The sequence below is a fragment of the Pongo abelii genome, chromosome 10 (assembly GCF_028885655.2).
Source record: "Pongo abelii isolate AG06213 chromosome 10, NHGRI_mPonAbe1-v2.0_pri, whole genome shotgun sequence".
NCBI lineage: Eukaryota > Metazoa > Chordata > Mammalia > Primates > Hominidae > Pongo > Pongo abelii.
Genome location: NC_071995.2, coordinates 13,139,918 through 13,164,911, shown reverse-complemented (window position 1 = coordinate 13,164,911; position 24,994 = coordinate 13,139,918). Strand labels below are relative to the sequence as shown.

At 39.9% G+C, this 24,994-nt stretch overlaps 1 protein-coding gene across 3 annotated transcripts in view; it reads left to right on the top strand.

Moving 5' to 3' along the window:
• The window catches only part of DUSP16 (dual specificity phosphatase 16), an 88,710-nt gene that overhangs the window by 46,731 nt on the left and 16,985 nt on the right, over positions 1-24,994 (top strand). For all 3 annotated transcript variants that reach the window (XM_024256526.3, XM_054526855.2, XM_063712038.1), the window contains exon 4: positions 15,773-15,936. In XM_024256526.3, the coding sequence (XP_024112294.1) occupies positions 15,773-15,936 (164 nt within the window). The remainder of the gene's footprint in view (positions 1-15,772; positions 15,937-24,994) is intronic.

Here is a 24,994-nt window from a genome sequence, read left to right as displayed (position 1 = left end):
GAATTCATGTTAATTGAGAACAGTCAGAATAATTATTGTATTTTTTAAAATGTAAATGTAAATTGATTGCTCTATTTAGTCATTAGTAAATAACCTACTAACCAAGTCAAACTAAGCCATAGCATTGTTTCACTCCCAGTGGATTAAGGGTTTAATATCAGTAGCAGCTGGGTGTGGTGGTGCACCCCTGTATTTCCAGCTACTTGGGAAGCTGAGGTGGGAGAATTGCTTGAGCCCAGGAGTTCGCGGTTACAGTGAGCTGTGATTGCAACACTGCACTACAGTCTGGGTGACAGAGAGCCTGTCTCTAAAAAAAACAAAACACAAAATTATCAGTAGTAGTCTCATCTTAAAAAAAAAAAAAAACAAATTTGGATGCCTTAGAAAGTTCTCCATTACTGCCCGGGCATGGTGGCTCACACCTGTAATCCCAGCATTTTGGGAGGCCGAGGTGGGTGGATCACCTGAGGTCAGGAGTTCGAGACCAGCCTGGCCAACATGGCAAAACCACATCTCTACTAAAAATATAAAAATTAGCCAGGCATGGTGGCACCTGCCTGTAGTCTCAGCTACTCAGGAGGCTGAGGCAGGAGAATTGCTTGAACCTGGGAGGCAGAGGTTGCAGTGAGCCAAGATCACACCACTGCACCCTAGCGTAGGCAACAGAGTGAGACTCTGTCTCAAAAAGAAAGAAAAAGTTCTCTATTACCATTAATGGGTAGGTAATGGCAAACCATTGTTTCCTTTTTTTTTTCAATTTTGAAGTCAAGTTATTGAATAAGTACAATTTAAAGACCTGTGTATCTTCCCCACAATCCCCTTTGAAATTAAGACTTAAGAATTCATATTGGCCAGGTGCGGTGGCTCACACCTGTAATCCCAGCACTTTGGGAGGCCAAGGCGGGCGGATCACCTGAGGTCGGGAGTTCGTAACCAGCCTGACCAATATGGAGAAACCCCGTCCCTACTAAAAATACAAAATTAGCCAGGCGTGGTGGCGCATGCCTGTAATCCTAGCTACTCAGGAGGTTGAGGCAGGAGAATTGCTTGAACCCGGGAGGTGGAGGTTGCGGTGAGCTGAGATCGCACCATTGCACTTCAGCCTGGGCAACAAGAATGAAAGTCCGTCTCAAAAAAAAAAAAAAGCATATTAATAGAGTAAAAAAATGGGTGTGACATAAATGTATCATAATAATGATTTTATAACCTAGGATGGGCTTTTGGAAGGGAAAAATGCTGTAATTCCTATTTGGCTAAAAAAATTACTGGATTTCTAATAATTTGAAAAGAATCTAATTCTATTGAGAATATTTCAGGAAAGTTTATATAATTAAGTATATTAAGTAGAATTGTAGGAAAATATTGGCAGAATAAACTATATATTTTTTCTTTTTAATAAAGTCCTTTGTGCCTGATAAACTATATTTTGAACTTGTAATGAGAAGTCATAAACGCAGAGAAGATCAACTTCCTGGGAGCAATAGGTAATCTGGGTATAGAAATTAAACAAGGTGCCAGGCATGGTGGGCTTATGCCTGTAATCCCAACAGTTCAGGAGGCTGAGGCAGGAGGATCACTTGAGCTCAGGAGTTGGAGACCTGCCTGGCCAACAGAGAGAGACCTCGTCTCTACTAGAAATTTAAAAAATTAGCCGAGTGCGGTGGTATCATACCTATAGTCCCAGCTACTTGGAAGGCTCACTTGAGCCCAGGAGTTGGAGGCTGCAGCGAGCCATGATTGCGCCACTGAACTCCAGCCTGGGCGACAGAGCAAGACCCTGTCTCCAAAAAAAGAAAAAAGAAATTACACAAGGTAGAGCTAGAGAGAGGTAGTGCCATGCTCTATGCCATGTGCCGGGCCTGTTACTTGTTTTTTCTCCTGCAGATGTAAGATTTAAGATTGAGGGGAAGGGGAGAGATGGGGATTGGAAAATCCAAAAAAGGAACCATTTTCAAGTGTTGGTAATACCTTTTGTGTTACTGCTAAACTTTAGATATCGACCAAAGAAAAAGGATCAGAAAAGAGCAGGAGGGAAGAAAAATAGGTCCTAGTGGTAAAGGTATTACCTGAGCACAGGATCTGTATCTGCATCTGCAGAAGGTTTCAGGGTCTTCTGATCAACTCAGTGCCGTGCCCACACCCATTCCCTAGGTGATCTAACATCTGCATTAAGGAAATCCCTTTAAGCTGGAAAGAACAATGGACTAGGGGTCAAAGCTGTAGCCTGTGTTTTCTGTGTGTGTGTCTCTGCTCCTTATGGCAACTTTGGATAAGTCATTTAACCTGAATTATCTTGTATTTTTTCAGCTCCTAAAAAGAGATAATAACACTTGCCTTATGAGGATTGTATTAGACAATGGATGTGAAATTTCTGTATCAATACTCTAAAAGACTGTCCTTTAAAAAAAATAAGAAACTTAACAGTATGAGTTTGAAAACCCAAAAAATCAGTTGCCAACATTGATTTATTAGCAACTTTTTTGGTGTTTTCAACAACCTGCAGAAAACTAGTTCTCTGAAAAATAAACTTGTTTCTTGGCTTTTACTTATTCACTATGTATCAGTTTATTCTACTTGTCTATTTCTAAGAGTGCAAGATTAGAAGTAAATATATGTGAAAAAAAGGAAAACTATTGAATTTGGGCTTTTATTTTATGCTGACATACAGAAAAGAGAGTAAATGGGTTAATTTAGTAGAAATAAAGATCAACCTGCATGTGAAAAATGCTGTTCTACTATGTCCTTCTCTTTCCCCAGTTACAGCCTGAGTAAAAGCAAAAGGGCTCTACCAGGCTTATTAATTCCACAGCACTCCCTTCTGTCCTGTGATGCGGCACAGAATAACCCTACAGCGATTGCGGGAGAAAACCATAAATGAACCACAGACTTCAGCCCTTTCATTTACAAATGAGGAAAATAACAGAGCTGCTGAGCGACTCTCCCAGGCTCTCGCTGCCCAAGGCCCACATCCACAAGTAATTCCAGAGTCTTCTGGAATTTTGTCAGGAGGCTAGATTGGGAATCAAGGGTGCCCATTTCAGATCAGGCTTATTCTGAAAGGCTCTTTTTGTAATAGCTCTTTCTCAGTCTTTTTGAGAATTTCAGTCATGTTCTTCATACTTTATAGAATATAGCAATCTATAAAAATATACTGTATATAAATTTTTTTAAAGCATTAAACTATGTTAGCGAGAAGAGATCATCAAGTAAAAGTCTACTCTGTTTTATGCTGGTGTATAGCTGTGAATAAGGATAGAAGATACCATTTATTAAGAACACAGCAAAGGTCTTCGATTAATGTTTGCTATGGTTAAAGGCCAAATACTCATTTCTTCGTTTTGAGTTGAACTTACTATTGTAGTTAGACCTACGAGTGAACAAAAATGTATTAGACTCTATACATTTTCAATTTAATAAGGATCTAGATTCTGATGACAGTTCTGTGTAATAAATGTATACTTTTTTGGTTTAATGGAATTGATTACTGTCCTTCCTCATGGAGGTATAATAGAACCTGATCTTCCTAGTTATGGATTTTGCTCTTTGTGCTATTACCATCAATTCTGTTATCTAGTTTGGTGTTTCTTCTCCTTTGTCTGGAGAAGGGAAATCTTCAGTAAATCCATTTCGAATCCTGTAGAATTTGGTAAATGAGATTGAAATTAATGGATTTCAGTAAAAGTACGCCAGTTATTAAGGAACTGGCTGCTCTTGTGTCTAAAAAACTACAGTGACTGACAGTCACTGAAAACAGACTAAAAATAGATGCTGTATGCACACATACACACACAATGGAATATTCAGCCTTAAAAAAGAAGGAAATCCTACCATTTTGCAACAATACGGGTGAACCTGGAGGACATTATGCTAATTGAAATAAGCCAGACACAGAAAGACAAATACTGCATGGTATCACTTACATGTGGATCTAAAAGAGTCAAACTCATAAAAACAGTAGAACGGTGGTTACCAGGGGCTGGAGGGCTGGGGTAATGGGGAGATGCTGCTTAAAGAGTACAGACTTTCAGTTATATGATGAGTAAGTTCTAGAGACCTATTGTACAGCATGGTGACTATGGTTGACAACGTATCATATACTTCAAATTTGCTGAAAGAGTAGATCTTAATTGTTCTCACCACAAAAAGAGCATGGCTATGTGAGGTAAGGTAGTCTTTCCAAGTGTATATGTATATCACATCATCATGCTGCACACCTTAAATAGATAAAATTTTTGTTTGTTAATCATACTTATTTTAAAGCTGGGGAAAAAGGTGCTGTTTGCTCACTGGCTGCTGTGTATTTCTAGCTCTGTTTCTGAGTCTCAGTTGGCATGAATTCGTCTAAATTGGATCATCTTTTCTCCGATTGCTATCTGCCAGTGTGGAAAGTCAGTCATGTCTCTTCCCAGCTACCAGTGGCTAAGGCATATGCTTGAGATTGTCTTTTGAAACAAACAGACTAGAGAGCCAACTAAAAATTAAAGATAGTCCTTTGGTTCCCCATCCTGATATTGTGCACAAACCAAACAAAAGCACCCCAGATGAAAACAGTGACATCAATCTTCCCTTGCCCCAGTTGGGGCAGCTGTGTGGTCTAGAGAAACACCAGGTCCAGCATATTCTTCAGCTCTTTCACTCACTCAGCCTCTCAATATTTGATGGGTGTTTCCATGGTTGTGCCTTGGACTGGGCTCTCGGGGGTGAAGATATTGGAAAAGCAAAAGGCTTGCCCCTGCCTTTGAGAATTTAGTGGTTATTTGGGGAAATGCACCTAAAGTGGTTGAAAGAAAGAGAAGTATATGATCATTTGCTAAAATGTATGATACAGTGATAAGGGATGATTCAGAGTAGTCTGCAGAAGTCAGGGAAGACTTGATTAGGGTAATGGAATTTTAATCAAACCTTGAAAGATGAGTAAGATTTGGGTAGGGAGGGTTCTTCGCATTCTGAGGGGGAAAGAGAACATGATTAAAAATGTCAGGAATGAACATAGATTTGGAGGGGGCAGTGAGGAGACCAGAGTGGATTGTTTGTGAAGGAGAGAAATGGGGATTGAGAGGACATGAGATCAAATTATGTGAGCTCTTTAAATCAGAAGGAAGAATTTGTACTTTAAGGTGATGGGTGTTGTGAGCTATTGGAGATATGGCTGCAATATGTCATCTCTTAGTTACCAGATCTTTCTTCCAACCTCTTGGGTCTGTCTGGTTTTCTGGTCTTCTGCTACCTTGAAGTCAATTGAATGTCATTCCTCCCCCAGGTTGCTCCAGGAGCCTCTTATCTGTTCACATGCTCTGTCTTGCCACCTTCCAATCCATTGCTCACACTGCAGCCAAAGTTACATTTTTATTTTGTGTTTTTAAACTATTCAGATTACATCACTTTCCAGTTTAATATGCATTAATAATATGCAGTGCTCTTAAGATAAATTACAAAAATTTTAACTGATTCACAAGGCCCTGCAGTGGCTGGCTTCTGCCTACCTCGCTAACTTCATCCATTGCCACTTTAAGTCCTCAGTTGTTGTTTTGCCTCAGCTCCTTAGGCCTCCTCCCTGTTGCTCTAAACCTATGACATCATGTGCCCTGGGCCTTCACAGAGGCTCTCTCCTCTGCCCTGGGCTCTTCTCTCTGCTATTTACCTAGTTGTTTTCCTGCTAGATTCAATGTGGTTGTCAAGCCTTCCCTAGCTACCAGGCAAAGTTGGTTTCCATATGCCTTTGGCCACCTACCATAATTAGTTAATTATTCATCTAATTATTTGGTTAAAGTTTATGCCATGAAACTGTCAACTCCAGAGAAGGCCCTGTGTCTTGGTCACCACTGTTCCATTACCTAGCACTATGTCAAACTCATAGTAGGTGCTATTAAATGTTTTTTGAACTTATATGTGAAACGCAGTTATCCCTTTCTCCCTCACTGCTCTGAGGTCTCTTGTCAAAATGTGTAGTTGGCCAAAGAGGAGGACTGTAGACAGAATGGAATATACAGAAGTGGTCTTAGGGGAGAGCCTGTGGCTAGATGGCTTAGAAAGCTTTGCGTTTCACATGGATAGCCTGAGAAGTGAGCTATATAGTGTGATTCATGGACAGTTTAGAAGTCAGTCAGATTTTATTCTTGAATCATTCTCCAGACACTAGACTTGTATTCCTTTTTCCTCTTGACTCATCAAGTTTCCCCTATGGATAATCTCATTTCATTATCCATTTTGATGATGATTATAGACATGTCCAGAAGCCACACCATCCTCATCTGGGGTATAATCATAGTTGGTGTCTCATTGGTTTCCTATGGGATGTGCCCTGATTCCCTGAGCCATGGAGATGTATTACGGGACTCTCTACACCGGTATGGAGTCCTGTACCATTTAGGGGTATCAGAAAAAATTTTCTTTCCCTTTTATGTAAAGTCCTGTGGATATGGCAGAATCATAGTAAGGATTCAGTGTTGCTTTTCGATAACCAAAGTGACACCAATTTTATCTTTTTTCCCGTAGTAGAAGAAAAAATGTTTTTTTCTTGCCCTGTGCCCCGCCCCCCCCACTCACCCTGAGAGTCTTCTGGGGCATTGTGGTCTAGGAATAGGAAGCAGATTTTGTGCCCCCACCCACACCAACTAGCTTTTGGCTTTGAATGGAATCAGGAAATCCTTCGGAACACCAAAAATACACAAGACTTATGTCCATCAACAGCTATTCATTGTAACAAGGAAGGATTCAATAAACATTTATTGAATTCTAATTATGTGCCAGGCACTATGCTAAATGCTGAGGTAATTACAAAGAATTATGGATAATTCTTATCCATAAGCAGCTCACAATAGCTGGAGAAGTAAGACAGGTCACAACACATACACAATTATTTCACAGTTACTAGGTCAGTGGTAGATACTGCCAAATGATTGGTATAAATTTTATAGAGCCTCTAAGCTGGACCATGTCTAGATACGCTGGTCAAGGAATTTTTTTTTTTTTCTTTAAATGCAACAGAATTAGGGAAGATAGTATCATGAAACTTTTGTCTTAGTGGTGTATGTGTAGGTGTTCAGAGGGTTTGAGTGTAAAATGTATTTTGTTGATCATGGTAAAAAATTTTGGGACCATACTACTATAGAAGAGGTGTAACTTGTGCTTGCCTGTGGTTTAGAAAGAAATACAAAATGGATTGGAAAGGTTGAATTTTCAAAAGCCTAAAGGTGGGAAAGCACAGATGTGTTAGGAAAATAGTAGGGAGACTCTGTGACTCTGGCTCTCCTACTTACAGAGCTTGTTAATTCTGTTCAGCCAAGTGGTAGATTCTGGCTGTATTCCTTTTGATTGGTTATTCTGGTTGCAGTCTTTAGAACAATCTTTGTTTCAGGGCGTTTAAGAGGAGTTTCTCTGGGCATAGTTATGTATTGCCAATTTAAAAGATCAGCAAAATAGTTACCAGTCTACATCTTCTGAGAACTCCTCCTTCTTGAATAACACATCTGGATGTTGCTGGTTGAGTTGATTTAAATATTATCCTGAGCGATAAGATCTGGACATTCTGAGTCATAAGAAATTATAAGTTGCATAATTTTAGTGTTTAGTGATTTGTCTGCTGGTGCTTTGAAAATTTTTCATTCATTTGTTGTATATGTCATAACTGTTGCATATGTCATAACTACCAAAATTAGATAAAGTTTCCCATTTCCAAACTGTGTCACCGTGATAGAGTTGTTTAATATAGGGCGAGCTCTTTTGGAGGTGTCATTTATGGGATAAGTTTTGTGAGATGTAGGCTACTTGTCAGCCTTCCTGAAAGAGAAATGCGTATCTATCCACTCTCCTCTTGGTCTGTGCTCCAGTAGATGGGGGTGGATGGAATAAGAGCTTTAAATTAATGCTTTAGATCATTTGGGATTTTTCTCTTTAGTACGGCTCAATTGGGGAGTTGGCTATATGGGAAACAGGTGGAATGCTGCTAATGTTGTGGAAAACATGCTGCGCTCTCTACCTTCCTAGGAGTAATTTACCAAACCTGTGTGGCTTGGCTTATCCAGACCAAAGTATCTACATTGAATGAAACATTAGTTACATATTTTGTTTGCTTTCTTTAGGGATATGAAATTGTGTTGCCTTTTTTTTTTCTTTTCTTCAACTAGTTTCAACTCTCCATGTTTACTGTCTGCTGATCCTGAAAGAATTGTGACCATACTTTAGTCTGTTTTTGAGTGTCTATAGAACAAAGTTGCCTAAATCAGACATGTCAGACTGAGGCATAACAGAATTACTCTTAAGAGCAATTAAAGTACTTTACTGCAAAATAAACATTTTCGGTATTTTCCATTTTTAATGTTAGAGTTGTCTCCTTTGTGTGATCATAAAGCAGCAGATTTTCTTTCCAGTATGGAGAGAAGAGAGAACTGTCCTCTACAGGTGAAGGTGTACTCTAGTTTTTCACATATATTCTAAAATAAGCAAATGAAAGGATTGTGTTTATGTTACAAAAAGGGAGTTTTGTTTTACAAAAGAATTAAACTACTTGAGAACTACAAAATAATTTAACAGCTGGGCATGGTGGCTCACGCCTGTAATCCCAGCGCTTTGGGAGGCCGAGGCGGGCCGATCACCTGAGGTTGGGAGTTCGAGACCAGCCTGACCAACATAGAGAAACCCCCATGTTTACTAACAATACAAAATTAGCCGGGCATGATGGCACATGCCTGTGATCCCAGCTACTTGGGAGGCTGACGCAGGAGAATTGCTTGAACCTGGGAGGTGGAGGTTGCGGTGAGCAGAGATTGCACCATTGCACTCCAGCCTGGGCAATAAGAGTGAAACTCCCATCTCCAAAAATAAAACAACAAGAATTTAACTGCATAGTTCAAAAACTGTGAAACCATATGAACTATATGCAGATGATTTAAAATACAAAAGTTAAATTTGCATATGACTTTTTAGGAAAATGTCTTCCATAAAGTAGAGCTTTATATCAATATTATTTCTTTGTATAACCATGGAATCCATTCACAATATAGGGTGGGAGGGCAGTTGTCTTTGATTCTGCCTTCCTTGAAGGCAGCTCTGTCAATTGATAAATCCCTAGTGACTTGCTCCCTATTTAAATGAAGGCATGAGTGGAAAGGCCCTCTGTCTCTCCCTGCAGGAAACCATCTTTAAAGTCATGGAACTGCTAAAAGGAGAGGGATCTATTTTTAGAACTTTGGCCTTAAAAACATTTTAAGAATATCAGTAAGCCACAGTAAAGTGCTACTTTTATTATGTAAATATACTTTCATTTTAAGAAAATACTGTGATTTATAACTGATTGCATGGGTGAGAGGGAAGAGAAAAGAGTGACTAATTGGAATTGTTTAGTAGAGTTGTTATATGTATTTTATTTTACTTGGCAGATTTCCCCCCCCCCCCCAAAATGGAATGGTGGTTCACATTTGCTTTTACAGAAAATCATATTTATAATCGGAATTGTGAAGGAGGTGCTCTTAAGGGAAAATGTTTTCATGGCTGGATTAGGATAAGGTGTTATCTAAATGAGAAATGCTTTAGAAGCTGTACCAGATGTTTTCTGTGTCGGAAGTAGTATCTATGTTTTTGTTTGTAAACATGTATTCTTTTGGTTGGATTTATGGAAGACTAACAGAAACATGGGTTTTAGCATTGCGGTCTGGCTGCCTGTGCATCCACAGCTGTAGAGGCCAAGACGCTTCTCTGCCTGCAGGGACTGCCCATCCCTGTTTCTCAGCAGGCTGGAAATGTCTGTGTATTTGTCTTCCTTCCTCTTAGCACAGATACTTCCAGAGTAGGGGGCACAGTCATTCTTAGGTTCAGGTCCATGTTAGGGAAACACATGTAGGTTACTGTGACTCTGTTTTCTGCATTCCCAGATGATAAACAGCATAAAATTAGGAATAGGAGAAACTTGGCAAGATTGGACAGTGAGTCAAGTCTTCAGACAACTTTAAAAAATATGCGCAAATTTTTTCAAGAAGCTTATCAGTTTTTCGGTACTGCTTTTCACAGTAAATAACAGATAACAGACTGATGTTATGTCTTGTAATGGAATCTAGCTTGGAGTCCCTGGGACAACAAAGTTATGACGAGGGCAGATAAGAGGACGCTTCATTCTGTGTCTCCGTTAGCCATTTGGAGCAGAAAGTTTGCATAAATGAACTTTTCTTCTGAAGTAGATCTTGTTTGTAAGAGAACTTATGAAAGGAAGAGGGACATTTTAAGCATGTTTCAAAACTGAGTTGCTGGTGAGGCCACAGATAGTTTTTAGAGGTTCAAGGGAAATCGGGCAGTGTCTCATCTGTTTTTAATTAATGAAACGAAACTGGAGTCACTAGAGTGCAGCAGTGAATGAAAGGTCAGTGAATGGAAAAAACTGTCAATGAAGGAGGATGTCAGCAGAGTGGAACATTGTCATAGATAAAGATCAGTGAAAATGTACTCTGGCTGAGGTAGTGTTTTCTGGAAGTGACTGGGAGCCAGTCTGGGACATTTCAAGCCAAACTGAGCACAAAATGAATGTTCTGATTGCAGCTAAGTCTGTTAAATATTTTTAAATATTTGTTTGAGTTTGTTCTAGATATCAGTTGAAAAAGATTTGTGAAAAAGAGGCTTCTTTTTGTTTTATAATGTGTTTTACAGTGTAGTGTTGTTGTTTTGTTTGGCTCTTTTGTTTTGAAGCTGAACAATGGTTTCTTTTTCTCCTTTCTGTTCTCTGTCTTAGAACTTTCTAGAGCCATACTTACTTTTGAGGTCCACTGAAATCAAAGTGATCTAGGATCACTGTACCAATTAACGATAGAGCTGGACCTCGAACAGCCTGGCTGATGGCTCAGTTTATAATTATTGCAGAATTGCATCTCCTCTGAAAGTTGTTCTGTGGGGGGTGACCTGACAGCCAAGCTCTACTACCAACTTGTAAATGGTGGTCATGAACAAACCAGTGACCATATTTACATTTCAACCAGTTCATCTGTAAACTTTGTTATCGGTGTCATGTGAAATTGCCTTTAAAGAGATTTTCCTTTCTCTGGTCTTGTCAGATCTTCTTTCTTCTCCCTCATTGAAGCCTTTGAGCAATATAGCTTTGGGGAAACAAGGCTCTTTCATCAGTTTGGGAGAGGACCATGGCCTTTTTAGCCTGGTCACAGCTGGGGAGGCCAGGACCCCATGAATATCATCAGTAAGGCTGTCCCTGCATCCAAGGGAGAGTTGAAAGTAATTCCATAGGATTTAGAAAAGTAGACTTATAACCTGTCTCTTCCGGTTATTACATTATGTGATTCTGAGCCTATATTATGTGATTCTGAGCCTTATCTATAAATGGGATTAGTAGTAACACCTACCTCATAGGGCAGCTGTAAGAGTGTATAAATACCTATAGAGTGCTTAGAGCAATGTTTGTCACGCAGTAAGTGTTCAGTACGTTCTAGGATTACATACGTTATTTATAAAAATAATTATTTATAAGGTTCAAATGAAATTCAAGTGGAGTTTCCTTGGATTCTGTGTTTTCTCTTTGAGAACGTTTATTGGAATATTGTTTTGTTGGATGTATGTATGTATTTTTTTGAGTCAGGGTCTCACTTTGTCACCCAGGCTGGAGTGCAGTGGTGCGATCACAGCTCACTGCATCATCAACCTCCTGGGCTCAAACAGTGCCACCTTAGCCTCCCAAGTAGCTGAAACTACAGGAATACTCCACCATGCCTGGCTAATTTTTGCTTTTTTTTTTTTTTTTTTAACAGAGATTGGGTTTCTCCATGTTGCCCAAGCTGTTTTGTTGAATTTAAATGACAGCCATTCCAGGAACTATTTTAGAGCCAGAACAGAAAAATATGTGAAGACAGTTCTTTAGAGAAACACCAGAACTGGCAGGGCACAGTGGCTCATGCCTGTAAACCCAGCACTGTGGGAGGCCGAGGTGGGTAGATCACTTGAGCTTAGGAGTTTGAGACCAGCCTGGGCAGCATAGGAAGGACCCTGTCTCTACAAAGAATACAAAAATTAGCTGGGCGTGGTGGCATTCACCTGTAGCCCTGGCTACTCGGGAGGCTGAGGTGGGAGGATCACTTGAGCCTGGGAGGCAGAGGTTGCAGTGAGCCAAGATCATGAAACTCCAGCCTAGGCAACAGAGTGAGACCCTGTCTTTAAAAAAAAAGAGAAACACCAGAACTACATGTTAATAGACATGACGTTAAAATTTAACATCATACAATTTAATTGTAATTAAAATAGTGCCTGACAGTTGTTAGGTTGGGTAGGTGTAAGAAAAGCAAAGAATGATGAGAATCTTTAACATTTATTGTTACAAGAACTACCTTGGGGAACAAACTCAAATAATGACTGTGTTATTCAATTAGAGAGACTGAAAAGGAACAAAACACGAATAGAAACAAAAGCATAAATTCTAAACAGTGGGCATTCATATACCAATTTTGGCTGACCCCCTTTTTTTGAGATTGTCTGTGGGTTGTACTTGTAAGTATAGGAGTTCTGATTGACTCCATTTCAGCAGTTAGTTTGACCCTAGCGTAGCATTTCGTAAGTGTGAATTCTACTAGCTACTAATATATTTTAGGGGGAATTCCATGGTCAGATAAGTTTGGGGAAACTTACTAGACTTCAATAAATGAAACCAGTTTCTTTGAAAATACTTTTTAGAACCTTTAATAAGTTAATATGTGCTGTGACTCTGCCAGGGAGCTAGGATATACAATATTTCTCTCACTTTTTGGACCGCTATCCTATCTGTCAGCTTCTTGCAGGACGCTAGTGCTCTGGGGCACACTTTGGGAAGTTAACCTTATAGGCATTCCTTTTTCAACTTTTTGTCTCAGATGAATCCTAAGGAGATGTAGCTAAACAGCCGCAGCTCAAAGGTGGAGGAAGGCTGCACAGATGGCGCTAGATACTGAATGTCTGATCACCATAACAAAAAAACAGGGAGGCCGAGGCGGGCAGATCACCTGAGGTCAGGAGTTCTTGACCAGCCTGGCCAACTTGGTGAAACCCTGTCTCAACTAAAAATAAAAAATTAGCCAAATGTGGTGGCATGCGCCTGTAGTCCCAGCTACTTGGGAGGCCAAGGCAGGAGAATCACTTGAACCCGGGAAGCAGAGGTTGCAGTGAGCCAAGATCACGCCACTGCACTCTAGCCTGGGCAACAGAGTGAGACTCTGTCTCAAAAAAACAACAACAACAACAACAACAACAACCAGTGATACCTCCTGAGTGCTCTACTATATGCCAGGCACAAAATACTTTTGATATACTAACTAATTATCTCAACAACTCTATGAGATAGGTGTGATCATTATCCTCATTTTATAGATGAGGAAACTAGAGTAGGAGGGCTTAAGTAACTTGACAAATCAGACAACTAGAAAGTGGTAAAGCCAGGACAGGAACTCAGGTACAAGGGCTTGTGTTCTTACTTCCTCTGCTGTATGATCATGGGGCTTGCCTATATGTGTATGCTGTAGGTACTGTGGCTTCTACGTGTGCATGCGTGGGGCGGTGTGAGGGTGGTATTCTTGGACAAGAGAACATCATGGAAATGTGAAATAACAGTGAGTTTTATGTGGCTGGAGGTCATCATTGGAAATCGTAAGAAATGAAACTGGAGGCCAAGGCGGGCGGATCACCTGAGGTCGGGAGTTCCAGACCAGCCTGACCAACATGGAGAAACCCCGTCTCTATTAAAAATACAAAATTAGCTGAGGGTAGTGGCGCATACCTGTAGTCCCAGCTACACGGGAAGCTGAGGCAGGAGAATCTCTTGAACTCGGGAGGCGGAGATTGTGGTGAGCTGAGATCACGCCATTGCACTCCAGCCTGGGCAACAAGAGCGAAACTTCGTCTCAAAAAAAAAAAAAAAAAAAAAAAAAAAGAAATGAAACCCATGAAACTGTAAGGTGCAGATCCTGAGGGCCTGTGACATAAAGGAATTTGTGATTTCTGTAATGGATCCATGTATTCTGCCTATCAGGTTACCTTAAGAACTTCAGTAAGTGGAAGAGCTTTAACTGCTTCTGTGTTAAAAAATATATAGAAAGACACTTGGTCAGGTTGGAGGCCAGACCACTCTTTTACATTCTGCAGGTGGCATAGTTGTCAACTGCCTACCATCCTAACTTTTTGCATTGAGGACCCCGCTCTGAGCCTAGACAGTAGAGACAGGCATCTGGCTGAATTATGCTTGAATTGAACATAATACAGGGCATAATGAAAGATGATTCCCTCTCAACTTCCTGCACTTTCTAGCAGTTTTTAAGGGCATATTTTGTATGTTTCTTGAAGTGGGAGAAAGTCTAATACAATATAACTCAAGGAGATGAAGATAAATACTTCAGTGAGATTTCAGGGTGTTGTTCAAGGCTCAGTTAAAAAGGTACTATCTTCTAATAAGACTTAACATGTTATTTGTTGTTTTTTCGTTTTTGTTTTTGAGACGGAGTCTTGCTCTGTTGCCCAGGCTGGAGTGCAGTGGCGCAATCTCGGCTCACTGCAACCTCTGCCTTCTGGGTTCAAGCGATTCTCCTGCCTCAGCCTCCTGAGTAGCTGGGATTACAGGCACCCACCACCATGCCTGGCTAATTTTTGTATTTTTAGTAGAGACAGGGTTTCACCATGTTAGCCAGGCTAGTCTCGAACTCCTGACCTCAGGCAATCCGCCTGCCTCGGCCTCCCAAAGTGCGGGGATTACAGGCGTGAGCCACCAAGCCCTGCCTTGTTTTTAAATTTAATATTAAAAATATACAAGGATCCCCTGTCATCCAAATCTCCTTGATTTGGACTTAGTGAATAGCGAGGGTTTGAATAGCAAGGTGTTTATCTGAAAATTTATCAGAAATCTGTTTGGTTCCTGTGTTTGGGTTTGGATAGCAAGGAATATTTAGATTGGAAAGCAAATAACCTTACTCATTTTTTCTTTTCCTAGAGGGAGTGAAAGCACCTCCTTTGGATACATAGATTTCACTCCATTGAGTGGTGGCAAGACTGTGACTTAGTGAAGGTCATAGAGCAGATCATTCTAAGGACAGGACTAGAAAAAACTGAATTCTTCCAATTCTGAGTTCAGTAATCTTGCCACAAAGCCTTCCTGTACCCTAAGCAATTAGTCTGTCAGCACTTCTTTATAGTGCTTGCTGAGATGAACAGGAGCTCTCCAGACGTCAGTGGTAATTATGGAGACCTTGACTAACTGCCCAGGGAATCCCCAGAACTGGATAGAATATTCGTAGGTGGGAGTATGTTTGTGATATCTTTGCAATAAAAAATTTGTATGGTAGGAAGATTTAAAGTTAGTTGTAGAAAGAATTTTTGACTCGATCAATTTTATTTTGAAGAAGTTGCATTCAGCCTCAGTTTTCATTTCTTATATCCCCATTCTGCTTCTGTGAATTATTGGCTTCGTTACTTGCTACTAACTTTAAATCCTCTTTATGTTCTACAAAAAAATATTTGCATGAGGAGTGGGGAGCAAATGTTGTAGGGTATGTGAAGATGAAAAGAATATCTGAGAGAGAGGAATCATTCATTATAAGTGCCTTCAGGACTTGCCTATCCCCATGGTAGCGTTATAGGCCAAGCTAGTGCTGGATTATGCTTCAGTCTTAGCATCAGCAGCTGTAGCCAGGCATAAGTGTGCAGTGATATCCACTTGGATCCGTGAGTTCAATTTTTATGTTTTAAACTGTTTGAGCAGTTCACAGAAAGCTGGTTTTTATTTTGTGCGTGGCATAATTTTTTATAATTTTATAATGTTTATTCTTAGGTGGGTTTGCTGAGTTCTCTCGTTGTTTCCCTGGCCTCTGTGAAGGAAAATCCACTCTAGTCCCTACCTGCATTTCTCAGCCTTGCTTACCTGTTGCCAACATTGGGCCAACCCGAATTCTTCCCAATCTTTATCTTGGCTGCCAGCGAGATGTCCTCAACAAGGTGGGTGCTTTGAAAATATCCTTCATTGCTGGGTTTATGTTGTTAGCTGGAGAAACAGCAGTTACCCATTATGTCATTTGAAACACACCCCAATCTCAGAAAGGAGCTGCTATGCCATTCTCGGTGTGCTTCCCAGATAACAGTTGCGTCATCTCTTGGAGTGTTAATTTGTTTGATGTTACTTTTTGCTGCAGGAAACCTAAATTATTGTCATGTCTACTTGTTCTTAATAGGTCCAAGAGAACTGAAATAGGACAGGAATTTTCAGAAGTTTAGCCTTATATTCTTAGGGTATTAATCGATCTATTATAATAATTGGGCACACTCAGGCTGATACTTCCTGGATTATCACACATTTAGAAATGTATTTATTTATTGCAACATACTAGAAAGGGATGCAGGTTGGGCTTGGATTGAGGAAGGTCCTCATGATGACTGCTGGCTGGGGGTTAGGGAAAGGTGTTAAAAAGATGATGAGGACAAAAGCTGAAACTATGCACTGCCAGCCTCCCTGGGCTAAAGCTGTTTGGAGGAGTTTGGTTGAGAAAGAAGAGGGAAGAGCATGGATTATTGATGAAAAAGACACGGGCCCTACTGGACAAACCGTGCCCTAATGGGGGAACACATTGGATTGACTGAGGCCTTTGTATATAATGGTACAAGCAGAACAGCAGTAGACTATAATCTGACTCCACAGCTTGTATGCTCTTAATTAGTAATGCTACAAAACAGTGCTCTTACTGCATGGAAAAGTGATTTTTCTCTAAAATCTCTTAATTTACATCACCACGAATTGAAAAAGCAGTCAGAGATCTTAATTCAACTATTGGTGATTTACAAGTGCTACTTTCCTATACAAAGGGAAGTACCCCTTAACACTTTCTCCTTGAGTAACTAGAAGAATTGGACTGATTGTAAAAATAAGCTACCAGACTGGCTTTCTTTAGCACCTGGAAGGCAAGGCTTTCTAGGAGGAAGAAAAATACCCGATCATCGGGTCATTGGGTAGCAATAAGGCATTCTTTTGTGAGTGTGTGTGTGTTTAAAACTCCTGCCTCTTCAAAATTTTGCCTCAACACTGTGTTATTAATATGTCTGCTTTCACTGTGAGATCTGCTGATTTGAGATTTAATAGCTCATGCTTGTAGCGAGCCTTTCTGGTGGGGTCACAATGCCTTTGAGCATGTAGTTATTATTAATTCTTTTTAGAGATAAGCAGGCTATGTTACAGAAAGCAAAATTAATTTCTTAAAGTCCCATGCATTCCTAGGGCAAAGCTGGAGATGGTTTATTTAATCCTCAGATCAGAAAATAAAATAAAATTCCTAGTTAAGAATCCTGTTTAATCCTGGTAAACCTTAACCAGCCATCAGCAGGTCATTCCACAAGTAATTGTGTTACAGATCGTTTTTGTTACTTTTGACACTCAGTTAAATGACATTTTCATTTTGCTGTATACCTTTTTCAGATTTAACAAATACGTTGGTTAAAAAAAGGTGAGAGCAGTTAAACCAGAATTTGGAGTTGAGGATGGGAAAAGTAGTAGTTTTCTCTTTTTAACTCTGGCTTCTAAACATATACAGCACTAAGCAGGATACATAGGTAGATGTATTGAGAGGAAATATTTGCAGCGGGGAGAATGGGTCTGTGGAAGTTTATAGGACAACACCTTGGGCAAGGAGTTATTATAGAAGGCTTGTCAGGAAGCACCCCTAAAGTCGGTGTATAGACTTTTATTTTTATTCTGCAAGGATAGTGAGAAATAAGAATAAACTATTAAGCTGGATAGCTTTGAAAGCAGTGAATATAAATTTATATTTGTGGCTCACACTCTTTGGAATCCTAGCACCTTGGAAGGGTCCGGTGGGCAGATCATTTGAGCTCAGGAGTTTGAGAACAGTCTGGACAACGTGGCAAAACCCCGTCTCTACAAAAATTACAAAAATTAGCTGGCTTTGTGGCCCTAGCCTGTAGTTCCAGCTACTTGGGAGGCTGAGGTGGGAGGATTGCTTGAGCTTGGGAGGCAGAGGCTGCACTGAGCCCAGATTGTGCCAGTGTACTCTAGCCTGGGCGACAGAGCAAAGCCCTGTCTCAAAAAATAAATAAATAAATAAATAAATAATAAAAAATAAAATAAAGAAATGTATGTTTGATTTCTAGGTTCTTTGTCGACAAAAGCCTTAGCGTTGAAGGAGATTTCAGAGATCATTTAGTCAGCCACCAGCATTTGATAAATGAGGAAATCAGTATTCCAAAAATGTTACATGAATTCCCCAACATCATCCAGTTGAGTTTTAGCACTAGATTTGCCTCTTTTTTACAAATAGTATTAACTAATCTGTCATCCTGCTGAACTTCCTGATTTATACTTTCCAAGAGAAATAATATGCTTCTTTTTTTCCTAAAGATCTCCAAAGATGAAAATTTTATAATCTTCCCTAACAGTACAGTTCTTTTTATTAAAATTCAGAAGTTGAAGTCTTTACAAACAGTAACCACGAGACCACTAATATTATTAGTGTTTTGTTTTGTTTTGTTTTGTTTCTTTGAGATGGAGTCTTGCCCTGTCACCAGGCTGGAGAGCAGTGGAGTGATCTCGGCTCACTGCAACCTCCCCCTCCCATGTTCAAGCAATTCTCCTGCCTCAGCCTCCTGAGTAGCTGGGACTACAGGCACGTGCCATCATGCCCGGCTAATTTTTGTATTTTTAATATAGACGGGGTTTCATCATGTTTGCCAGGATAGTCTTGATCTCCTGACCTTGTGATCCGCCCGCCTCAGCTTCCCAGAGTGCTGAGATTACAGGCGTGGGCCACCATGCCTGGCCTATTAGTCTTCTTTTTTTAAATGAAGTGCCACCAAAATATGTTAGAAGCATGTCACAGAAATTTTCTTGGGAGAATCATAATGTTTCCCATTTAAAATGCTGGGCTTTTTATATTATTGCATTTAACCCTCATAATAGGATTAGGAGATACATTTGCCCTGAGCTAAGTCACCTACCCGAGATTATGTCATTGACTTCAGAGCTAGTCAGTGGCACAGATCAAATGTAAACTGAGGCTGCTGTAATTTTAAGTCCCATGCTTATATTACACCAAAAATGGCCATCTTCTGGAAAAAGGAATTCTCTATAGCAGGCTGTTATGAAGGACTGAAATCTTAAGTCTGTTGAGTCACAATTGAGAATTTCTTTCCCTGTTTTTTCTGCAACATCATCTATACCAGTACCGTCCAATAGAAATATAATGCAAGTCACATACATAATTTAAATTTTTCCAGTGGCCTTTAAAAGTAAAGAAACAGGTAAAATTAATTTTAATGTTTAAAAATAACATATTTAACCTAGTATATCTAAAATAATATTTCAACATGCAATCAGTATACAAAATTTCTGAGACATTTTACATTCTCTTTTTGTACTGAGTCTTTAAAATCTGGTGTGTATTTTATACTTACAGAACATCTCAATTTGTAGTAGTCACATTTTAGGTGCTCAGTACCCATGTGTGGCTTGTGGCTACCTTATTGGACAGTATAGGTCTCAGCATGTATTAATTTTTACTGATGTTTTAAAGACATGGTTCTTTTGTAGAAGACCGTAAGAAGTCATTGGTACCAAAAACATACTTTTATTTTCCTTTTCCCTCACAACTGTACTTTTGTTTCTCAGAGTGTGTTCTTTCATCCTCTAGTCTTTGTACTAGAGCTGAAATGGGAGCAGCTTATTGTACTAAATAAAAGTCATCTGCTGATGCCTAGTTCATATTTGAAATGAGTGGGATTTGAGAAAGAATCTCTGGTTACTCTGTGAAAGACAAAAGTTCTTGATTGCTTTTCTCTCATCAGTTACAATTTCAAATGCGGACTTTTGTGCACATTTAAATATATGCAGCCTATGACGGACCTACCTATTGGGAGTAGTTATTAAGCAGAACTGTATCTGAGGTGAACCACTGCAGCTTTTCTAAAGGAGCTCTGCTGCCCGCTCCTTCCCCATTTAAATAATCTGCTGTCAATATTTTTTGTGTAGCTTCTTATTTCAGCCTCTTAACATGCAAAATTGGTTTTCCTAGGCTTTCTTATTGTTCTGCCTGGTACGCGGTAGGAAGACTGACTGCTACTTTCTCTGTTGTTTTCTTAGAACAGTTAGGCAACAGATAGCCTAAACACAATATAGGCTAAGAATGCTCTCAGACTTTCCAGTGGAAATATATGATCTAGGAACACAAAAGCCTGTCAAAATTATCAATAAAATATTTCTTCAGTGTCTATTATGTCACTGTATGTAGAACACCATACAGTGTTCAAGTTGGTTGGTTAGACAAGACCTATTCATTAAACTACAATCCACATGACAAGGTGACTACAGTGTCCCTCCCAGTGCAGAGGCAGCACGGCATGATGGTTGAGAGCCAGCTTTGGGGGTGGACAGTTTTGCATCCCTGTTCTCCACCTTACCAGCCATATCACTTTAGCTGTTACTGCATCTCAGTCTCTTTACCTACACGCCATAATAACTCCGGCCTCCTGGTGTTCATGTAACATTCAAATGAAATGGCATATGCCAAGCACAGTTCCTGGTTTATAGGGACACTTGTCATTGTCATCTTAGGGTAGACTATGCAGCCTACTAGGGTGAGTAGTAGATACAGTGTGTTTTGTCATTTGAGGAAGGCTTGATGGAGTTAAGTAGGACTTGGGCCAGTTTTGAAGGCAAATGGATGGGCAAATGCAAAATTAGCCATGGAATTGACTTCAGAAAGAAAAATTACAATTCTTTTATCTAGAATTGCAATGCCTGTGGTTATTTAATGAGATCTCTGTCCTCAGCCTCACTGAACATAGAGAATTTGACCAAACAGAGCAGTTTCATTAAGGCCATATATTAATTTGTTCTCTCTGTATTACTTCACAGTCTGCATCAACAGATCATAGAACTCATATTTAGAAATTAGTCCGACTGCAGGAGAACGCTTATTTCAGGGTTAGGAGAGAGAAAGTTTTAAAGGGAGAAAAGTTGTGAATGGAAATCATAATAATAAAATTAAATTTTTCTTGGTTTACAGATAATCATTTTTGAAAGTTTACTCAACTGTGTGTTGAAACTAGAATCAATATTTGAATCCTTAGGGGGATTACGTCTTCCACTTTGCAGATGAACCTCACCTGCTGTATTCAATGTAATTTCCCTACTTAACACCAATTAGGAGAAAAGACAGTTTGGATTAGTGAAAAATACACATCATGGGCTTTTTTTGTTTGTTTTGTAATGGCTTTACTGAGATATGATTCACATACCATACAATTTACAAGCAATTTTTACAACAAGATAAAATAAGAGAACTAACATTTTAGGGGACCCTATATTATGTGTCAGGCACTTTGTTATCCTCATACTGGCTTTACAAAATACACATCATTAGCCTTATTTTACAGGTGAGGAAATTAAAGCTACTGAAGGTTAGGTAACCTTCCCAAAATCACCCAGGCAATGAGTGGTAATGCGCTGGGCTGTGCTGTGGTTTTTCTGGGGCCATTACCCATGTACTTTACTTTATTCCATGCCACACTGAGATTCCACACTAACCACTAATGAATTGTTTCCAAGAAGAGATCCTTTAGGAGTTTGCTTTAATAAATCGATCAGTCTTCTCAGTATGGCATTTGATAAAGTTCTGTAGCTTGGCAGTAAAACTCTTTAGCTTGATATTTAAGACCCTCCAGGACCTAACACCACCTTTTTAGTTCTTACCTCTCCTGTCCTCTTCCTCTGCTCATCCTCTTTCAATGTCTGGACACACTCGCCTAGTGAGTGCACCCCAGATATTTCTGTCCTGTCCTTGGTCTTCATTCATTTTCTATACTCCATCTGGAATGCCTCTACCGCCATCTGAGCTTCAGCTGACAATTTTAGTTCCCATTGTAAATAGTCTTCTCAGAATCCTTCCCTTTGGTTTTACTCCTGTTTTCCAATGCCATTTTGTTTATCCTGCTACATTATATTCATCGGATACCTCTTTATATCATCATTATTCGTGCAACTGTATTACATTTGCTAGTAGACTATTCATCCCTCAGTGAGAACACCTGCTTTTTTATGCCCCAGAGTACCTTGATGCATAGTAAGCCCTTGGTGATTATTTTTCAAAATAAATAGTTATATCCTAATTTGTAACCAGTGCAACTTGTATGAAATGTACATGTCCTTAAAAATTAAGTAAACACACCTTCTGTTAATTTACTCAGAAAACCTTCTCTTAATTAATTTGAGAATCTAAAATTTTCAACCCAGGAAAAATAGTCTTTTTTAAATTATGAAATGAATGGAATGTAAGTTAATGATATTTTAGTGACTTGTAAAATGAAAATATACAAGGAACATATATGAAGGTTTCTCATTAGAAGATGCTGATAAACCAGTTACTAGATACTGATTTTAGTCAGCTTCAGGGATAAGGGTTCGTTCATGTATTCACCCAACAAATGTTTATTGAGCCTCTACCATGTGCCAAACAGTGTTCTAGGTGCTGGGGGTACACCAGTAAATGAGACAACAATCTCTGCTTTCATTAGCTTACATCCTAGGAGAAAGAAACTTGATAGGAAGCATAATAAATAGGTAAATTACATAGTATAGTACAGTATGAGTGCTATGAAGAAAACAGGGTAAGAAGGCTGGGGAATACCTGTGAGGTGTGGGTTGTAATTAAATGGGTGATCAAAGTAGGCCTCATTGAGATAGAGGCATTTGAACAAACACTCAAGGGAGGTCAAAGAGTAAGCCATTTGAATATCTGGAGGAAGAGCAGTACAGGCAGAAGAAGCCACCAAGGCAAAGCACATGTGGTATGCTAAAGGAAGAGCGAGGCCAGTGTGGCTGGAGCAGAGTGAGCATGGGAGAGTGTCGTCAGAGAGGTAATGGGAGCAGATCCAGACAATACAAGATTTCTGCATAGGCCTTGTAAAGACGGGAGCTTTTACTCTGAGAAAAAGAGTTCAGAGGGAGTCATTGGAAGGTTCCAAGCAGAGGAGCAACATAATCTGACTTACATTGTTAGGATCACTTTAGCGTCTGTGTTAAAAATAGGCTGAATTTCCTACTGGATGGAAGCAGGGAGGCCCGTTAGGAGGCTCCATGGTAATGTGTTGAAGTCAGGGTGGCAGTAATGGTGAGATTTGGGCTCTATATTGAAGGTATAGCCAACAGGATTGGATGGTAGGGGTGTGTGAAAAAGAAGAGGTGTCAAGGAGACTGGGAGATGCAGTTGCCATTAACTGAGATGGAGTCTGTAGGAAGGGCAGGAGTCAGTTCTGGACATGCTGAGTTCGAAATGCCTGTTACACTTCCAAGTGGAGATGTTGAGTAGACAGATGGATGTATGAATGGAGCAGGGGGATCCCTGAAGGAGGAGGTATAAAGGTGGGAGTCATTAACATACAGACAGTAATTGATGTCATAAGAGAGGATCAGATAATTACTAAGATGCAAAATATAGATGAGAAAAGGATTGAGCCGTGAGCACTCCCACCCTGAAAGTCTGGGGAGTTGAGAATGACCCAACAAAGAATATTGAGAAGTAAATATTGAGGAAGGAAGGAAATCAAGTAATCAGGGAGGCAAATAAACAACGTATTTTCCAGGAGGAAGGAGCAGTTAAGTGTGCCAAGTAGTACTTTAGGTCAAGAAAGATGAAGACTGAGAATTGGTCATTGGATTTAGCAACATGACTATCGCTGGTGATCATCGAGCAGTTTTGGTAGAGTGTTGGGGGTGAAAGCCTGAATGGAGTGGGTTTAGGAGATAACAGGAGGAGTGGAGTTGGAGATATCAAGTAGAAGGGGTTCTTTCAAGGAATTTCAAAGATATGGGGTAATGGCTGGAGGGAGAAGCGAAGCTGAGAGGAGATATTTTTAAGGAGGGAGAAATAATGGTTTGTTTGATTGCAGGTAGGAAGAATGATCCTTTACAGTGGAAAATTGATGTAGGAGAAAGGAGAATCACAAAGCTATGTTCTTGAGCAAGAGGGGATGGATTTATTTAGCAAGCAGAGGGATTGGCCTTACGAGTGTGGACAGTTCATCCAGAACAACAGGTGGGAAGGCATAGTATCTAGGTGCATTTGCTGAGAGATGGGTAAATGTGGTGATGGAAGTCTATCAAAATTTGCCTCTGACTCTTTCGATTTTTCCATTGTAGTAGGAAGCAAGGTCATTCTTCAGCTGTGAGTGAGGATGAGTGGGGACATATAGGGAGTTTGAAGAGAAAGGGAAACGGATAGAATGGCATATGGGAAAGAGAAAAAGTGAATGGACTGGGGAAATACAGAGATTGCTGAGGAGTATGAATTGAAAATGAGATCAGGTAGCATTGTGGAGTGTTTTTCTCTGGCCATGTTCAGTGGCATGGGCAGTGCTGACTAGGTGGAGAATTAGATTTAACTAGCGTTGTAATCTTGCCAGGTGAGTACGAACAATTGATGAGGGCAGAGGAAGTTGGGGGGTAAAAGGAAAGGAGTGATTGTAATAACTGATTATAGAATTTACGTTGGGCAAGGAAGGCAGACAGACATCATGGGGATGAAGGACAGAGAAAATTGGTAGATCATCAGACTGTAGGTCCTCCTGCTGCAGGGGTTTACAGGTTCTGGGTATAGTGTAGTGTAAGAGAGAGTGAGCTGGAAAGTGGAAGAGTCGCCCAAGAGTAGGGTGCATGAAATCAAGATTATGGAGGGTTTGTGGTTATTGGTAATGACAGAGACCAGGCTAGATCTCATGAGAGTGAGAGGCCAAGATGAGGAGTTCAAAGAACTGTGAGGCCAACGTGTTGGAAGGATCTTTGAAGGCCAGTGAAGAAGGATTATCTAATCAGTAGAAAAGTGTGTATTTGCAGACTTAGCACAAAATCGAGCTAAATATTTAACAGCATATGGTGACTGCTCTCTAGAAGCTTAAAGATTATGATGTTTAATTATAGGGCAGAGTAAATATTCAGTTGTGTATGTTTTATACAACATGCTGAAACTAAACTGAATGAATTATATAAATATCTTTTTAT